The sequence below is a fragment of the Ornithorhynchus anatinus genome, chromosome 16, assembly GCF_004115215.2.
Source record: "Ornithorhynchus anatinus isolate Pmale09 chromosome 16, mOrnAna1.pri.v4, whole genome shotgun sequence".
Taxonomy (NCBI): domain Eukaryota; kingdom Metazoa; phylum Chordata; class Mammalia; order Monotremata; family Ornithorhynchidae; genus Ornithorhynchus; species Ornithorhynchus anatinus.
This window is the reverse complement of record NC_041743.1, coordinates 24822780-24841794: the sequence shown is the minus strand read 5'-3', so window position 1 is coordinate 24841794 and position 19015 is coordinate 24822780. Positions and strand designations below refer to the sequence as shown.

Below are 19015 nucleotides of genomic sequence, written 5' to 3'. Positions count from 1 at the left end.
AGGTCCCGTTTCAGTCAGTCATTCAATAGTATTTATTGAGCGCTTACTATGTGCAGAGCACTGTACTAAGCGCTTGGGATGGACGATTCGGCAACGGAGACGATCCCTGCCCATTGACGGGTTTACAATCTAATCGGGGGAGACGGACGGACAAAAACAATAGCAATAAATAGAATCAAGGGGTTGTACACCTCATTAACAAAATAAATAGGGTGGTAATATACCTCCAGGCTGGAGGTAATAATAATAATAATAATAATAATGATAATGTTGGTATTTGTTAAGCGCTTCCTATGTGCAGAGCACCGTTCTAAGCGCTGGGGGAGATACAGGGTCATCAGGTCGTCCCACGTGAGGCTCACGGGTAATTCCCATTTTACAGATGAGGTAACTGAGGCACAGAGAAGTGACTCGCCCACAGTCACACGGCTGACAAGTGGCGGAGCCGGGAGTCGAACCCGTGACCCCTGACTCCGAAGCCCGGGCTCTTTCCACTGAGCCACGCAGCAGGGCGGAGAGGGGTGAATGTGTACAGGGGCAGAGTCCGGCCCGTTACCGCGTCCCCCGTTCTCCTCCCACTCTCTCGACTCGATATTCCCCCGCCGCCAACCACCACCCCATCCCATCCCATTCTTCTCTGGAACTTTCTCTTCCCCTCTGTGGCTCCTCTGATCTCTCCCTTCCAACCCTCCCCCACCCCTTTAATAATGGTGGAATTTAAGCGCTTCCTGTGTGCCGGGCACTCTCCTAAGCACCGGGGTGGATACAAGCCAATCGGGTTGACACAGTCCCTGTCCCACACGGGGCTCACAGTCTCAATCCCCGTTTCACAGATGAGGTAACTGAGGCACAGAGAAGTTAAGTGACTCGCCCCAAGGTCACAGAGCAGACGAGTGTCAGAGCCGGGCTTCGAACCCGTGTCCTTCTGACTCCCGGGCCCGTGGTCTATCCACGCCGCCGTGCTTCAACTCGCACTGCCCCTCTCCGCCATCTTCCAAACCTCTTTTCCCGTCGCACTTCTCGCCGAGACCCACGTACGGCGCCATTATTCCGGATCGTCGTCTTTCGGGCCTGGGGTCACAAATGTATTCCCCATCCCTCCCCGATCTTCCAAATCAGAAGCCAGTAAATTTGAAAACATAATTTATTCTTAATGACGATACAGCAGTCTTTCCAAAGTAGGTCTGAGCTCAATAAGGCACAGCTTCCGCTCATCACGGGCGTGTCACACGGGACCGGCGATCATAGGAAATGGATTTGCCAAGAACACGGTAGCCTAAAGGAACTGCCGTGCAAGCGGATAACCTTGAAGCTTACTCTCATCGTCGTATCACTGCTCTCCCGAAGGGAAAAAATCCCTAATGATTCCCACAGGCGCATCGGCCTCGGACCTTACTCGGAAAACCGCGCTGATCCGTTCTAAGATCAGAAGCCACCCTCAGGTTGAAGCCGTTCTCTAAAGTCCTCTGTTATAAAAAAGTTCCGTTTCTTCGGTGGAGGCCTGAATTTCTTCTTCGAGGTCAACACGGTGTATCTGAAACAGACGGATTTTGAAGAGTTTCGTTAATTCAGTTTCATCCCCAATGCTCAGAGCAGTGCTCGTCACACGGTAAGCGCTTAACCAATGCCGTCATTGTCACAGCCTAAAGCTCAGGTCAAAATGTCCTTTTTGGCAAGACAGTTGTCTGTTCTGCAAATAATTTAATCCAGTTTAAAGATTTCTTTTTTATTAGTGGAAAAAAAAAATCTTTACAAGTGAGGAGTCTAGCCTTTAAAATTCCCAAACTGTTGGCCTGTAAGATAATCTTCTGTTTGGTAGCAGAAGACTAATCAGGAGCAACCAGGACACCAGTGTATTTTTTTTAGGATATCTGTTTAGCACTCACTATGCGCAGGCACTGTACTAAGCGTTGGGTTGATAGAAGCTAATACTAATAATGTTGGTATTTGTTAAGCGCTTACTACGTGCAGAGCACCGTTCTAAGCGCTGGGGGAGATACAAGGTAATGAGGTTGTCCCTCGGGAGGCTCACGGTCTTAATCCCCATTTTACGGATGAGGTGACTGAGGCCCAGAGAAGTGAAGTGACTTGCCCACAGTCACACAGCTGACAGGCGGCAGAGCCGGGATTTGAACCCATGACCGCTGACTCCCAAGCCCGGCCTCTTCCCACTGAGCCACGCCGCGCGGTCCCCGTCCAACGTGGGGCTCACCGTCTTATCCCCCATTTTACAGATGAGGTAACCGAAGCCCAGAGAAGTGAAGCGACTTGCCCGAGATCAAACGGCGGACAACTGGAGGAGCCGGGATTAGAACTCAGGTTCTTCTGACTCCCGGGCCCCTTCTCCAGCCCCTAGGCCACATCGCGTCCCATCCTGGCCGTCGGCACGGGGCAAGCCAAAGGCCGAGAGCCACTCGTCCGTATTCTTTCGTACATTCACCCGACAGTCTTTGAGAGGCTGGCCTCGTGGCAAGAGCCCGGGCTTGGGAGTCGGAGGACGTGGGTTCTAATCCCCGCTCCGCCACTTGTCTGCTGTGACTTTGGGCGAGTCGCTTACCTTCTCCGTGCCTCGGTTACCTCATCTGTAAAATGGGGATTGAGACCGTGAGCCTCCCGGGGAACAACCTGATTACCTTACCTACCCCAGTGCTTAGAATGGTGCTCGGTACAGAGTAGGCGCTTAACGGATACCATAATTACTATTACTTTACTCTCCCGAGCGCTCGGCACGGCGCTCCGCCCCATAGTAAATGATCAATCGATACCACTGATGGATCGCTTGGCGCAGAGCGCACCGTACTACGAGTTTGGGAGAGTACCATTCATTCAGTCGTATCTATTGAGCGCTTACTGTGTGCAAAGCGCTGCACTAAGCGCGCGACACTGATGCGATCCCCTACACTGCCGTCAAAGCAGCTTTCGATCTAATGGGGCCGGCACCCCGAAAGTAGTGGTGTTGGACGGCGGCCCCCCCTTAGCCCCAGGGCAGGATTTCTGGGCTGACCGGACTACGAGGCGGCCCCGGCTTCTGTTCTGAGCCACCCTTGTGAAACGCTTCAGTGACTCGAACAGTCGATCGATCAGTGGTATTTACTGAGCGCTTACTAGGTGCAGAAGCCTGGACTGAGCGCTCGGGAGCGGACAACAGAATCAGCAGACACGTTCCCCGCTCGTAACCGTCTAGACGACTCGATCCGTATTTTTGAAACGGACCGAGCCCCTCCTTCCCCGTCCGATCCCCCAGATGGAAACAGAGCTGAAGGAAACGAGTCGACAAGGGAATGAGTTGAATCCAACGTCGAAGATTGTAACGTGCCTTACTAGCTCTGGTCTCTAGCTGGTTTGACTTTGGGAGCGGTGGAAAGAGGGCAAGTGCATAGACCGGCCGTGGTTTCACTTCTACCGTTCTCTCCTCCCTCTCATTATCTATATGTTATTATATAACGTAATATATATTATGTTATATTTTATATAACATAAATAATAATGGTTTCTGTTAAGTGCTTCCTCCGTGCCATACGCCGACCTAAGTGCCGGGGTGGATCCAAGCACGTCGGTTTGGACACCGTCCCCGTCCCGCGTGGGGCTCGCACAGTCTCGATCCACATCGTACGGGCGAGGTGACCGAGGCACAGAGGGGCGACCTGCCCAAGGTCATCCAGCAGACCAGTGGTGGAGCTGGGATTAGAACCCACGACCTTCTAACTCACAGGCCGCGTCGTGACTTGTTTCGATCCAGCCGTTCCACATCACTGCCTCAAATAGAAACTCTCGACCGCTGGACTTGAAGACACTCAATCGTCTCCCTCTTTCCGATCCGCTCTTCTCCCACGACCCATGTCTTTTCCTTTTCTCAATCGATCGATCAATCGTGTTTATCGAGTGCTTACGATACGCGGAGCACTGCGCTTGAGCGTCTCTCGAGCCGTGCCACGTGCTCGTCTCTTCCCCCGGCTGGCCCTCCCTCCTCCTCCCAATCCGACAGATCTCCCAAGCGCTTAGGACGGTGCTTGGCACCCAGTTAAGTGCTCAAAAATGACGACTGCTCGGTTGAATCGCGGCTTCTCCACCCTCCCGTCCGCCGACCTTCTCTAATGCTCCTCCTCTTCCATCGTCCCTGGTGGCACCAGATGTCATATTAATTAATCATGGTGCCAGGCACCGTGCGAAACGCCGTACAAAAATCGGGTCGGACACGGTCTCTTGTCCCCCGGGGGGGCTCACAATCTCAATCCCCGTTTTACCGATGAGGTAGCTGAGGCGCAGAGAAGTGAAGTGACTCGCACAGAGCGGACGAGTGGCGGAGCCAGGATCGGAACCCATGACCTTCTGACTCCCAGCCCTGTGGTCTATCTGCGCGCCACGCCGCTTCTCTAATGTTGCGTGGCGTAGGGAGGGAGACCCTACGTGGCTTTTCTGAACACCCGCCGCTCTCGGGCTTCATTCGGTTTGGTCCTTCCGCCCCGAGAGGTTCCCACCTCCCTGTTTTCGACCTTCGGAGGAGACTTACCCGCCCCGTTTGGGTAAACAGACTAAACGAAGTAGGCACCATCAGTCCCATTACTAAGACAGTCAAATTCAGCTTCAGGAGCACCAGAAACCGTGGATTTTGGAGCACAAAACTGGTCCTGTGGAGCAGATGGGTGAGAGAGATTGGGTTGAACGGGCTAGCCCCAAGCTCTGGCCTCCCGAGGTGATGAAAACCTCCCCCGGGGCCTCTCGCTGCGGTTCTGTTTCACAGCCCGGTTCCCCTCCCGGGCTCGCCCGACTCGGGCCGCGGCCGGTCGGGGCGGGTTCGGATGCCCCGCGACCCGGCGTGGGTTGACCGGAACCCCCTGGCACTGGGTCAGTGTCGGCGGGGGTCCCAGAGCATTGGCTGGGGCACTCGGGACGTGAGGTGAGCGCAAGCCGGACCGGAGCGGGCCCGGACGTCCCCGCCGCGGGAAGCCGCCGGCGGGTGTCCGGCCCAGACGGCATCTACTCCCAGCGGCTGGGAGCGCGGCCCGGCTCCGCTCAGGTCGGCCTGCGGCACCACAGCCGACCGTTCTGCTCCGACCGCGGTAGGCCAGACGCTTCTTGCCCGGGTGAGACTCCTCGCTCTCAGGGAGTCAATCGTGCCGGGGCTTACGGGACCGAGCCCGGGGTTTCGGCAGCCTTTGGAATCGCTCGGGGGATTCGTTGAGCGCTCGCTGCGTGCCGGGCGCCGGGGTAGATACGAGCTCATCGAGTTGGACCCGGTCCCTGGCCCACGTAGGGCCGGCGGAGTGGGTGGCTTTTCTGGAAATTGGTTTTATGATTGGGAACGGCAAGTCGCAAGAGACTGCTCCGCGGACCAAGAGGCGGGAGCCGCGGCTTACCTTTTCAACAGAGGGGTCAGGGCGCTTGGAACGAGAGCCGACACCCCAAACAGCAACCCTCTGGATAAGGCTGTTTCTTTTACTGCCTAAACGAAGGATGTAGAAAGCACAGAAACACACCAAGGTTTCAATATTGAACTCCGAAAGCTGGTCTGATCTTTGGGACTTCAGTTAAGTCCCATCTAACCTTAGTAATACCTTCTAATCTCTTAGTATATCGTATTTTACATCTATCTTAGTAATATCTTCTAAAAACAAAGGGCCTTGGGGGTGGGAGGTTGTCCCAGTTTTCCCAAGACAGCTTTTTTTTTGTTGTTTAACAAAACACTGAACTAAACTCTGGGGAAAGATCCAGCGCAATCGGGTTGGACGCGATCCCATACAGCGCTCACGGTTTTAATCCCCATTTTCCAGACGAGGGGACTGAGGCCCAGAGAGGTGAAGTGACTGGCCCGAGGTCACCCGGCAGACAGGCGGCGGAGCCGCGATTAGAACCCAGGTCCGGGCTCTATCCACTGGGCCAAGATGCTCCTCATGAAAGAGCCTGTTTTCCCCTTCACTTAAGAGACAAGGGACCACGACCGAGCGGCGGAACTGGCCCGAGAAGCAGTGTGGCCCAGTGGAAAGAGCCCACGGGTCTGGGAGTCAGAGGACATGGCTTCGGATTCTGGCTCTTCCACACCTGCTGTGTGACCCTGGGCAAGTCACTGCACTTCTCTGTGCCTCAGTTACCTCAACTGGAAAACGCAGGTTCAAACTGTAAGAGGGAGAGGGACTGAGTCCAACCTTGTATCTACCCCAGTGCTTAGAACAGTGCTTGGCACATAGAAAGCGCTTAAGAAATAGCACAGTTTTCACCTTAGCACCAGCTTGCCGGGACACGCCGATGACGCTGCCATCCTTGTCCATTACTTCGATGCCATATTGGTACTCGGGGCTTCTGCACACCACCACGTTGAACATACTGAAGAAAGCTATTGGGGTCCAAAAGGGGAAACACCTTGTGAAAAACTGTTGCCCAGCCAACTGAAGAAACTGTGCACCTGATCTGGATAAAATTATAGACAAAAAACCCACCATCTGCCCAATTTTCCAAAGCCAGTCCATTCTAGAGAACAGTTCTAGAGAAGCAGCGTGGGCCAGTGGCAAGAGCCCCAGGGGACATGGGTTCTAATCCCGGCTCTGCCACTTGCCCGCTGTGTGACTTTGGGCGAGTCACTTCACTGCTCTGTACCTCAGTTACCTCATCTGCAAAACGGGGATTAAGACTGTGAGTCCCCCGTGGGACAGGGACTGTGTCCAAGATTACCTTGGATCTTCCCTAGCGCTTAAAGCAGTGCTTGGCACGTAGTAAGCGCTGCAGATACCATAATCATTAATTATTATTATTATTCTTCTCAAGTGGGGGTTGCTTTCTTGACTAAACCCGTGTTCAAGAAAAACTCAAGAAATAGCACACGGACCGAGACCACGTGGACGACTGGGTCTTCCGGCATCAACTCTGATTCTCTCCAGGATGACACGTGCTTTTTTTTTTTTGGTTTTTTAGTGGTATTTGTTAAGCACTTACAATGTGCCAGGCACTGGGGTAGATCCAAGCGAATCAGGTTGGACCCAGTCCCTTCATCGATTAGGGAAGGATGTCCCCTGATTCCCTATCGGGCATTCCACCGGAAACACCGAACGGAAGCACGTGAATTGGGGGAACTGATGGTGATGTCTGTTTATTCCTATTGATGTCTGTCTCCCCCTCCAGACTGTGAGCTCGTTGTAGGCAGGGATTGTCACTCTTTATTGCTGCACTGTACTTTCCCAAGCGCTCAGTACAGTGCTCTGCACGCTGTAAGCGCTTAATAATCTGAATGAATGAATGAATGGCCTGTGGACAAATATAAAAAGCCCGATGATAAGCAGAATTCCTCAGGCCAATCATCCCAGAAACAGAACCTGCTCCTTCCTGGAAACCGAACACAGAAAGGTCACTGTTCTATCAGCCTCTGTGGGCAACCTTCGGCAAGATCACTGCTACTAAGGAAAGGCACCGAAGAGGGAAGTGAAGTTCACCATTTGAAGTTTCTCTTTGTTTTTTTTAATGGCATCTGTTAAGCGCTTACTAAGTGCCAGGCACCGAAGGAAGTGCCGGGGTGGATCCAAGATAATCAGGTCGGACCCGCTCCGTGTCCCACGTGGAGCTCACGGTCTTTAATCCCCCTTTTACAGATGAGGGAACTGAGGCCCAGAGAAGTTAAATGACTTGCCCAAGGTCACACAGCAGTCAAGTGGTGGAATCTCAACTTTCTTAAAGAAGAGGACAGGACCGGAGGAGCGTGTCCACTAGAATGAAAGTATTCTCCCTCCCCAAAGCTGGGAGGCAGAGCCCTGAAGGGGAAAGGGCTTACGGAACCTTACCTGATGTACCGGCAATTTGAAAAAAAAATTACCAAGCAAAAGGGCCAAAGGACAGGGGGCAATGAAGACCATGTGGCTAAAGTGGCTTTCTTGAGACTTCTCAGTTGACGAGTCTCCTTGGCTTCGATTAAGAGATCATTAAGAAGCAGCAGTTAGGGTGCCATTTTAGCTCAATTCCCTGAGTCCGTGAACCCAGCAGCAGAACCGGGAAAGAGGCACCGAGTCGGTCACAGGTTTCCGTGAGGCTCTAACTCGGACGTTAACGGCAACGGGGAAAAGTCCACATCGTAGTCTCCGAACGGTAAGGGTGATCCGCCAGGGACCACCCGTAGAACCGGACGGTCCGCAACGACCGGCATCTTTCCTCGTGTATCCGGGGCCCCTCTCCCCCTTTGGATTTTTAGATCGTGAGCCCCCTAAGGAACAGGGACGGCGTCTAATTCCCATCTGTGCATTTTCTCCCAACATTGAGCATACAAAAGGTGCTTATTCAATACTATTCCTCCTGCTGCTCTGATCACTGTAGCCGGCCACAAAGTCCCATCCTCCGATTTGATTCTGGAAACGCTGCGGCAGAATCCACGGTCGGACTGCAGAACTCGACTGGGATTTAAAGCACACAGACTTGTGATTTGCCTGTACAGGTCCAGCAGGGAGTCGGTCGATCATATTTACTGAGCGCCCACCGTGTGCCGAGCACTGCGCTATGCGCTTGGGAGTTCAACAGAGACATCTCCTGCCCGCCGTGAGCTTACAATTTCCTGTCCGCGATGAGGCAGGGATGAGTTGTTTTCCCTCCTGAGTCGCAGGGCCGAAGGAGGGGAGCGGATGTAACAACAGTCACACAACTGTTGTCCAGATGGCAAGTTGTGTGTCATCTGGAGCGATGAAAAGCAAATCCCCGATCCCTAGTTCCAGTTCCCAGTGACTTACCTAGAAGAGGAATGGGCAGGACCTTTGTAATGACCATTTGCAGAGTGGGTCCATTCAGCGCATAGCGAGTCATTATGAGTCGAGGGCAAATCTAGGAAATAGGAGAGGGTCATTCCTGGTTCATTCATTCAATTGTATTTACTGAGCGCTTACCGTGTGCAGAGCACTGTGCTAGGCACTTGGGAGAGTACAATACAGCAACAAAGAGCCCCATCCCAGCCCAGAAGAGCTGGTCTGGGGGTCCTTTCCACAACGCCCAACCACCGTCACAGGGTTAAGCTAGGTCCTAGGGAGAACAGAACGGTCGGATGGAAAAGTTCACTCTCCTGAGCGCTCAGGACTGCGCTTGGCACAAAGTAAGCGTTCAGCAAATAGCACTGACTGATCATCGGAGCTGGGAAGGGAAGCAGCGTGACCCAGTGGGGAGAGCACGGGCCTGGGAGTCAGGAGGACCTGGGTTCTAATCCCGGCTCCGCCACCTGTCTGCTGGGTGAGCTTGGGCAAGTCCCTTCACTTCCTCTGTGCTTCAGGGACCTCATCTGTAAAATGGAGATTAAGACTGCGAGCCCCATGGGGGAGTGGGACTGTGTCCAAGCCTGATTAGCCTGTCTTTACTCCAGTGCTTATTAACAAATATTATTATTATTATGAAGGCTGAGGCTGCTGGTTTACGGGAGCCCCGCTGGCTCCCCTGGCCCCAATATTCTCATCTTGGGTCGCTTCTTTTGTGGCCCTCCCCATTTACTTCCATTTATTGTTTCAGCCGTATTTATTCAATTAATCCTTCCACGGGGGCCCATCGCCAGCGCTCCCCCTTTTAGACCGTGACCCGCTGCGGGCCAGGGTCCGTGACGAATGACCATCCTTCTACCTTTTCCTTTTCCCAGCTTCAGTGCGGTGCTGTGCGCGTAGTGAGACCGGAACGAATGCAATCAAAAATAAATCCACCTCACCCTGGGTTCCCCGACTGAAAATCTAACTTTACTATAGTCAGTTCAGTAGACAGACCGAAGGATAAACGGAAGGTGGGATAAACGGTGTGACCAGTCAGTCTGTTATTAGAGCATCGGATCAACTGTCGGGACTTGGGATCTTTATTCCCGAGTCTAACTTGGGCCACTTAACCTCTCCATCTGCGGAAAGTTCTCCCTCACGTAAGATGGAAACGGTGATACTTTCTCTCACAAGGCCCTGAAAATTCACTTTTATGTTTTAGGGTCTCCAGATGGTCAAAGTGATAATAATAATAATAATAATAATAACTACGGTACTCGTTAAACGCTTACTATGTGTGACACACTGTTCTAAGCACTCGGGTGGATACACTCAAATCGGGATGGACACAATCCTTATCCCGTGTGGGGCTCACAGTCTCAATCCCCATTTGAAAGAGGAGGCAGCTAAGGCACAGAGAAGCGAAGCGACTTGTCCCGGGTCACACAGCAGCCAAGTGGGGGAGCCAGGATTAGAACCCATGACCTCCTGACTCTCGGGCCCGTGCTCCATCCCCTACACCACGCTACTTCTCACTACACCACGTTAGTATGATTACCACTCAAGCAGAAAGCCGCAAGCACCAATTTCTTCTTTAGAGAACACTAATTCAATTTCTTTTAAGAATCCCAGAGCTGTATACTATCAGATGTTTGCTCACATTTCTACGGTTCTACATTTCAAATGAACGTCACTTAAATGAGGGCATATTAATGCATAAAATAGACTGCAATTAAAGTCAATTAACCGCTCGTTATTAGACCTCGCTTCAGACATAAAGGCTCTTTTTCCCCTCCAATTATAGTTACAACACTGGAAGGCCAATTGGGCCCCTGGGGATAGGCATTCTACAAACGAGTCCTTATATTAATTTCTATGAACTAATCCATCTCGATAATCAGTCGCCAACTGTACAGATCTGATCGGATACCTACTCCAAAAATTGTCGATGAAAAAACCGTAGTGGCTCCAAGAAGTTGTTGCATAAACGTATACTTCTCCTAGGAAAAAAAGCCAAAGAGAGACATTTAACAAACTTCGTATTTCTAGCTGTGAAGCACGTAATAGCAGAATACATCCCTCGCAGGCTGAAATACATTAAGTGCTTACTCACATTAGTGGCATTTCCATTTACGATGCTGAACTGGGTCGTGTACAGGTGAAACATCAACTGCAAAAAAAATAAATAACGCAAAACAGGATGTATTTCGTCCCGAATTAAAAGAATTCAGCAACCGCGAGTAGAGAGAGCGGTTACCTGGGGGAAAAGAGCCGTCTTTATTCCTTTTGGGGGGAGCAGCGAGAGATACAGCTTGCAAAAAAGAAGGCAAAATAGAACAATGAACTTTCTGGAATTGGCCCACCCGATTCTAGTATAGGAGACGGACAGCGTGCGTTGAAAATCCCAGTCCCATATTTAAGAACTATCAATCAAACCCCAAAACCCAAATTCCCGAGCCTGGTGCCCCATTTTAATTATGGGACTCTCATCATCATCAGTGATATTTACGGAGCGCTCGCTGGGCGCGGAGCACTCTACCGAGCGCTTGGGAGACTACAATGCAACGGAGTCGGCAGACGTATTCCCTGCCCACAGCGAGCTTATCGTGTGGATTGTCCAGGATGGGAATCCAACCAAATACCACGCACGGAATTTGGTGGCTGTCCTAAGAGGTCGTCGGTATTTAAAATCCTCTGCTACCGAGGTAATAATAACAGCGCCAATAACGATAAGAACGATAATAGTATTTGTTCAGCCCTCACTAGGTCACCACAGTTGTTGTTCCACACGGGGCTCACAAAAGTAGGAGGGTGAACAGGTATTAAAACAGATGAGGAGACGGGGGACCAGAGAAGTGAAGCGAGTTGCCCGAGGTTGTTCAGCAGGCAAGTGGCAGGGTAGGGATTAGCTCTCAGGTCTTTTGGCTCCCAGATCCGTGCTCTTTGATCAAGACCAATAAACGATGCTTTCCAGTGGGAACTTCAAAAATACATAGGCGTCCTACTAAATCATTCAGGGAAATGCTAGCTCAGAGATACTACTCACCAATGGCACGGTTGAAGGAAGGAAAGCTAATGGAAATGAAGACAACATTAGTCAATTAAAACAGTCCCGCAGTAGGTGAAATACAAAAAAAGGCAAATCGAGGTCTGCTGAGGTCTAGCAGATAGAGTCTTTCCCTGCCATGATGATGATGATGATATAATAAGTGTGGTACTTATTAAGCACTTACTACGGGCCAAGTAGTAGAAACAGGTCCCATCTGGGGCTCAGAGTCTAAGTAGGAGGGAGAAGAGGTATTGATAGAGCACGGGCCCGGGAGTCGGAAGGTCATGGGTTCTAACCCGCTCCTTCACTTGTCTGCTGCGTGACCTCGGGCAACTCGCTTCACTTCTCTGTGCCTCAGCGACCTCATCCGTAAAACGGGGATTGAGACTATGAGCCCCATGTGGGACAGGGACCGTGTCCGACACGATTTGCTTGTATCCACCCCAGCGCTTAGTATAGTGCCTGGCACCTAGTAAGCACTTAACAAATGCCACAGTTATTATTATTATTGAATGGCCATTTTGCAGATGAGAAAACTGAAGCACAGAGGAGTTAGGTGACCTGCCCAAGGTCACAAAGCAGGCCAGCGGCAGAACCCAGCTCTGACTCCCAGGTCGGGGCTTCGTCCACTAGGCTACTCCGCTTCCCCAGGAGGAGAGGAAAGCTGCGTTAGTGATCACAGCTGATCGCATTCTCTGCCTACGAGCTTACGGTCTAGAGGGGGAGACAGACATGGATATAAACGGATGAACTACAGAAACGTACAGAAACGGCGCTGCGGGGCCGAGGGATGGATTGAATAAAGGGGGCAGATCCGAGCGCAGAGCTGACCCGGAAGAGGTCAGGGAAGGCCTCTTGGAGATGTGTTTTTAATCAGCTTTGGAAGGTGGGGAGAGTGATCGTTTGCGGGATATGAAGAGGGTGGGCGTTCCAGGTCAGAAGCGGCGCGTGGGCAAGGGGTCGGCGGCCAGATAGATGAGATCGAGGCCCAGTGAGTAGTAGGCCGGCATCAGAGGAGCCAAGTGTGCGGGCTGGGCTGTCGTCGGAAATCAGCAAGGTAAAGTAGGAGGGGCAGGGTGACTGAGTAGCTTAAAGCCACGATGAGGAGTTTCTGTTTAATGCGGAGGTGGACGACGACCACTGGAGGTTCTTCGGGAGTGGGGAAACGTGGACCGAACGGTTCTGTCGAAAAACGATCCGGGCAGCGGAGTGAAAGAGGGACTGGAGTGGGGAGAGCTAGGAGGCGGGGAGGTCAGCAAAGAGGCTGAGGCAGTAATCGAGGCGGGATAGGAAAGGTGCTTGGATTAACGTGGCCGCGGTTTGGATGGAGAGGAGAAGGTGGACTTTAGCGACGTTGTGAGGGTTGAACCGAAAGGATCTGGTCACAGATTGAATGGCTGGGTTGTGAATGGGAGCGACGCGTGGAGAGTAACGCTCAGGTCACGGGCTTCCGAGACAGGGAGGATGGCGGTGCCGTCTACGGCGATGGGAAAGTCACGGGGAGGACGGGGTTTGGGTGGGAAGATAAGAAGTTCTCTTTTGGACACGTCAGGTTTGAGGTTTCAGAGGGTCACCCAAATAGAGATGTCCTGCAGGCGCGAGGAAAAGTGGGACTACAGAGGAGACCGAAGGAGAAGGAGATTTGGGAATCATCGGCATACAGATGGTAGTCGAAGCCACGGGAACGAACGAGTTCTCCAAGGGAGTGGGTGTCGACGGACAATAGAAAGGGGCTCGGATTTAGGGAGAGGGAGGAAAAGCCCATGAAAGAGACTGAGAATGAGTGGCTGGAGAGCTGGGGGAGGACCGTGTCGGCGAGGCCAACGCTGGATAACGTTCCCGGGAGAAGGGGGTGGTCGACGGTGTCGGAGGCAGCTGAGAGGTCGGGGAGGATTTAAGGATGGAGTAGAGGCCGTTGGATATGGGCAAGAAGGAGATCGTCGGTGACCTCCGAGGGAGCAATTTCTGTAGAGCGGAGGGGGTGGAAGCCAGGCTGGAGCGGGTCAGGGAGAGAACCGGAGGAGTGGAAGTGAAGACAGCCACCTCACTGGTTCCCTCATCTGCAAAATGGGGATTAAGACCGTGACCCCGTCGTGGGACACGGACTCTGCCCAACCTGATTAGCTTGCACCTACTCCAGAGCTCAGTAGAGTGCTTGGCATGTAAGCGCTTAACAAATGCCATTAAAAAAAAAATAAATCCCCCTTTTACAGACGAGGAGACCGAGGCACAGAAAAGTGAAGCGACTTGTCCGAGGTCACGCAGCAGGCAAGTGGCAGAGCTGGAACTAGGATTCAGGTCCTCTGATGCCCAGGCCCGTGCTCTGTCCACTAGGCCACGTCGCTTCACTAGATAGATCTGAAAATGGGTTGAGGCTCGGAGAGAACGCGCGCGTTAAGAACTCACCGGCGGGTCTAAATGGCACCGGAATTAGACGTCCCGAATCGGGGTGCACAGACGACTTTCAGGGAAGAAAAGTAAAACGAGGGTCACTCCCCTGGAGGAGACCAAGCGAACGGTGCTTTCGGCCGCAAAATCTCCTTACACTCACCAGACTCTGTTTCCAAGCAGCTCGGAACTGACCGAAAGAAAAAGAACATCATTAACGGGATTAAAAAAAAAGGGACGCTTCCGGAAAAACCGCGCGTTCAGGCTGTATCGGTCTTGTTTGGCTACGGTCTCCGTAAGGAGTTGGCACTGAATTTAGAGGCCTGCCTAAGGCGACCGATCTTTATACTATCAAACGAGGGGAAAATTTACGTTAACCGCCGAATGGGGTTAGAAAACGGAATTACAGGTTAATGACTCTGTCCTTGTAAGAAGTCCTTCAGAGATCAGGAGTTGGATTTTCATCGTCTTACCCAAACGGCAATACCCGCAGATTCACGGAAACTTGGATCACTCCGCTTGTTTGTAAGAGGGGAGAGAACCCTAAGTTCGTTATGGGCAGGGAACGTGGCCAACTGCGTTGTACCGTACTCTCCGAAGCGCCCGGTACAGTGCTCTGCACCCAGTAAGCGCTCAATAAATACCGCTGGTTGACCGGTAGCTACCGAGAAGCCAATCCGGTTCAGGCCCGAGACAAACATCACCCCAAGATTCCACTTAAAAAGCTTGTCCCATAGGCACACCCCCCCCCGAAGTAAAACTCTTCGACAATTCAGTCGAAGAGACGAGAACCCCGAGTTTTCTAATTAAGAGCCCGATGAGACGTTTGGGAAAAAACATCCACTTTAGAAGTTGATCGCTAAAGGAGAGAAACACACACGCACTTTACTCGGCCCAGCCAGACAAGCAATCGACGGTATTTAGTGAGCGCTTCCTGTGTGCAGAGCACTGTACTCAGCGCTCGGGAGAGTACAATCCAACAGAGCTGGCCGTGGCGCAGGCCCGTCCGGTCTAGAGGACTGGAATTCACGTCAGCGACTACTTCGTACCTGTTGGTCGTCATCTCCGTGTTCAGCGGAAGCCCGTCCCTTCGTGGTTAACAATAATCTGGAGTTCTGAACGTCTTCCTAAATCGAGAAATAACAGCGTCAGTGATCCAGCTCGATTCCTTCCCGGTCTCTGGGAGCCGCCGCTCCTAAAGGTCTATTTCGTTTTCACTGCCCATCGGTAATAATAATAATAATAATAATGTTGGAATCTGTTAGGCGCTTACTTTGTGCAGAGCACTGTTCTGAGCAGTGGGGTAGATACAGGGTCATCGGGTCGTCCCACGTGAGGCTCACAGTGAATCCCCATTTTACAGATGAGGTCACTGAGGCCCAGAGAAGTGAAGTGACTCGCCCACGGTCTCACAGCGGACGAGCGGCAGAGCGGGGATTCGAACCCGTGACCTCTGACTCCCAAGCCCTGGCTCTTTCCACCGAGCCACGAATCCATCACGTCCCACTACAAGCCCACCTGCTCTTGCGAGGGCCAGCGTGGCTCTGTGGAAAGAGCCCGGGCTTCGGAGTCGGAGGTCAGGGGTTCGACTCCCGGCTCTGCCCCTTGTCAGCTGGGTGACTGTGGGCGAGTCACTTCACTTCTCTGTGCCTCAGTTCCCTCATCTGTAAAATGGGGATGAAGACCGTGAGCCTCACGTGGGACGACCCGATGACCCTGTATCTCCCCCAGCGCTTAGAACGGTGCTCTGCACATAGTAAGCGCTTAATAAAAACCAACATTATTACCTACGTGTCAGGCACCGTTCTAAGCGCCAGAGCAGAGCCGAGCCAATTCATTCATTGGTCCAATCGTATTTATTGAGCGCTTACTGTGCGCAAAGCACCGTGCTAAGCGCTTGGGAGAGAGTACAACATGACAATATAACAGACAAGTTCCCTGCCTACAACGAGCCTACAGTTTGGAGTACCAAAGGGCTTTGGAGTATGGATTCTTAAAGTACACCGAGTACTCTTAAGGTACTTACGTATATAATAATGTTAGTATTTGTTAAGCGCTTACTACGCGCAGAGCACCGTTCTAAGCGCTGGGGTAGACACAGGGGGATCAGGTTGTCCCACGTGGGGCTCACGGTCTTCATCCCCATTTTACAGATGGGGTCACCGAGGCACAGAGAAGTGAAGTCACTCGCCCACGGTCACACAGCCGACGAGCGGCAGAGCCGGCATTCGAACCCGTGACCTCCGACTCCCAAGCCCGTGCCCTTTCCACCGAGCCACGCCGCTTCTCATAATCTTATTTATCTGTACTGATGCCTGCCTCCCACCCCCTAGACTGTGGCGGGCAGGGAATGTTAACTCTTTATCGTTGTATTGCACTTTCCCAAGCGCTCAGTACAGTGTCCTGCACACGGTAAGCGCTTAATAAATACGCCCGAACGAACGACGTGAACACAGATGACCCACAAAATAGGGAGAAGAGAGTGGGGAGCCGAAAGCCTAGCCGGGAAAGGTCTGCCCGAGGGGATATTCACTCACTCGTTCAGTCGGTATTTACTGAGCGCCTACCGTGCGCGGAGCACCGGGCTCGGAAAGTACGACCCGGCAACGGGCCGAGACAATCCCTGCCCCCGTTTAGTAGGACCTCGTTCGGTTTCGGGGACCGAACCGTCGAGCCCTTCCCGTTTTCCAGTTCCGGTAGGAAACGCGCGCACCCTCACGAGGGTTCGGTACGACCCTCACCCTTAGACGGAAACCGGTCCTCACCTCGGAGAAGAGTAAATTCGTCGGTTCCAATATCTCCGTCCAGCGACGAAACCTCTGGGAGAACGTCTAAGAGAAAGCGTCGATGAGAAAAATGGTAGGAATGGTTGGTATTTGTTAAGCGCTTCCTACGTGCACAGCGCTGTTGTAGACACGGGGGAATCAGCTTGCCCCACGTGGGGCTCAGTCCTCATCCCCATTTTACAGATGAGGCACCTGAGGCACAGAGCAGTGACTCGCCCACAGTCACACGGTTGGCAAGCGGCAGAGCCGGGATCCGAACCCGGGACCTCCGACTCCCAAGCCCGTGCTCTTTCCACTGGGCCACGAGGGCGTGGGCTTGGGAATCGGAGGCCGCGGGTTCGACTCCCGGCTCCGCCGCTCGTCGGCTGTGTGACTGTGGGCGAGTCACTTCACCTCTCTGTGCCTCGGGGACCTCATCTGTAAAATGGGGATTATCTGGGAGCCTCCCGTGGGCCCAACTGATCTGCCCCAGCGCTCGGAACAGTGCTCTGCACGGAGCAAGCGCTTAGCCAACGCTCCACCTTACAGTCACTAGGAGGGCAGGGCGGAGAGAGAAGGAGCCCGGCCCGTGGCTCTAGCACCGGCCTGGGAGTCCCATTCGGATCCGGCTCCCTCAGTCGGCCGCCGCGTCACCTTGGGCCAGTCGCTCGGTCCATCGGGGCCTCGGGCCCCTCATCTGGCAAAAAAGCGGGGAGCGCCAGCCCGTGTCCCCCCCCGCCCCCCCCGCCCCCGCGCTCAGTACAGCGTCCGCCGCTCCGTTAGGGCTTACCAGATATAATTATTATTCCTATTATTATGAAATGCGGGGCCGGAGGCGGGGACGCCGGCAGATCGGGCGGGGCGGGGTCCCTGTCCCACGCGAGGCTCCCCGTCTTCATCCCCTTGTCCAGCTGAGGCCCGGAGAAGTGAAGCGAGCGGGCCAAGGTCACCCAGCCGCCTCTCGAGCCCCGCGAGCCGTGACTCCCGCCCCGCCCCGCCCCGCCCCGCCCCGCCGGTGTGGAGCGCTTCCCGGGCACCATTCGGTGGTTGGGCGGGCGCTCGCACTGTGCGCACAGCGCTGGACCCGGCTCCCCCCGCCTTCCGCGCCTCCCGCCCCCCCCCCCCCGGCTCCCTACTTGGCCTTCCCGGCTCCAGAACTGCAGGTTGGGCTCCATGAGCGCGCGTGCGCAGGCCCCGTCCCTCCCCCGCTCGGACGATGGACTGCGTCCCCGAGAGCCCCGCCCCCTTCTCCCCCTCGCCCCGCCCCGCCCCTAGCCGCTCTCAGCCAATGAGCTGCGCCCCCGCCCCCTCCTCCCCCTCGCCCCGCCCATAGCCGCTCTCAGCCAATGAGCTGCGCCCCCGCGAGCCCCGCCCCCTCCTCCCCCATAGCCGCTCTCAGCCAATGGGCTGCGCCCTCGAGAGCCCCGCCCCCTTCTCCCCCTCGCCCCGCCCATAGCCGCTCTCAGCCAATGGGCTGCGCCCCCTCACGCCCCGCCCCTCCCCCCCCAATCCATCCATCCATCCATCCCATCCATCCATCCATCCATCCATCCAATAGTATTTATTGAGCGCTTACTCTGTGCAGAGCACTGGACTGAGCTTTTGGAATGGACAAGTAGAGACGGTCCCTGACCGTGAGTACGGGCTTACGGTCTAATCGGGGGAGACGGACGGCCGAGAACCATGGCAATAAATAGAATCGAGGGGAAGAACGTCTCATTAAAACAAGAGTAAATAAATAGAATCGCGGGGATGTACATCTCATTAACAAAATAAATAGGGTGATGAAAATACACATTCATTCACCCCTCGGCGTGCGTTGCGCCCTGGAGGCGGCGGCGGTCGGGCCGGAGCCCCAGGGCCTGGGTTCTAATCCAGTCGGGCCCGGCTGGGGCTCACGGGAAGCAGCGCGGCTCGGCGGCAAGAGCCCGGGCTGGGGAGTCGGAGGTCGTGGGTTCGGATTCCGCCTCCGCCACCCGTCTGCCGTGTGACCTTGGGTAAGTCGCTTCACCTCTCTGGGCCTCGGTTACCTCATCTGTAAAAACGGGGATTAGAAAGAAACCGTGAACCCCGGGGGGGGGGGGGGGGGCGATCCGATGACCCACCTCAGCGCTTAGCAC

General features: G+C 53.8%; 1 protein-coding gene across 2 annotated transcripts; it reads right to left on the bottom strand.

The window, feature by feature from the left end:
- Positions 1–1126: 1126 nt before the first annotated feature.
- On the bottom strand, positions 1127–18123 carry SFXN4 (sideroflexin 4). Of its 2 annotated transcripts, XM_029080714.1 has the most exons (14): positions 18032–18123; positions 16896–16961; positions 15180–15257; positions 14294–14320; positions 14149–14203; positions 11740–11765; positions 10951–11004; positions 10807–10863; positions 10628–10693; positions 8700–8790; positions 6216–6331; positions 5358–5443; positions 4511–4628; positions 1127–1534 (listed from the first exon to the last, which is right to left on the bottom strand). In XM_029080714.1, the coding sequence occupies exons 1-14, from the start codon at positions 18068–18070 to the stop codon at positions 1457–1459; spliced, it is 957 nt and encodes a 318-aa protein (XP_028936547.1). In that variant the 5' UTR covers positions 18071–18123; the 3' UTR covers positions 1127–1456. The 2 variants fall into 2 exon arrangements, with proteins under 2 accessions (XP_028936547.1, XP_028936548.1); XM_029080715.1 differs by lacking the exon at positions 10951–11004.
- Between the last annotated feature and the right edge of the window lie 892 nt (positions 18124–19015).

Excerpts from the sequence above, each read along its gene's own strand:
- SFXN4 (XM_029080714.1), bottom strand. The coding sequence starts at position 18,070 with ATGGAGCCCAACCTGCAGTTCTGGAGCCGGGAAGGCCAA. Across the intron at positions 16,962-18,031 it reads TCTGGAGCCGGGAAGGCCAA|ACGTTCTCCCAGAGGTTTCG; the intron begins GTAGGGAGCCGG and ends GCTTTCTCTTAG. Across the intron at positions 11,766-14,148 it reads GGTGCCATTTAGACCCGCCG|CTTTCCTTCCTTCAACCGTG; the intron begins GTGAGTTCTTAA and ends CATTTCCATTAG.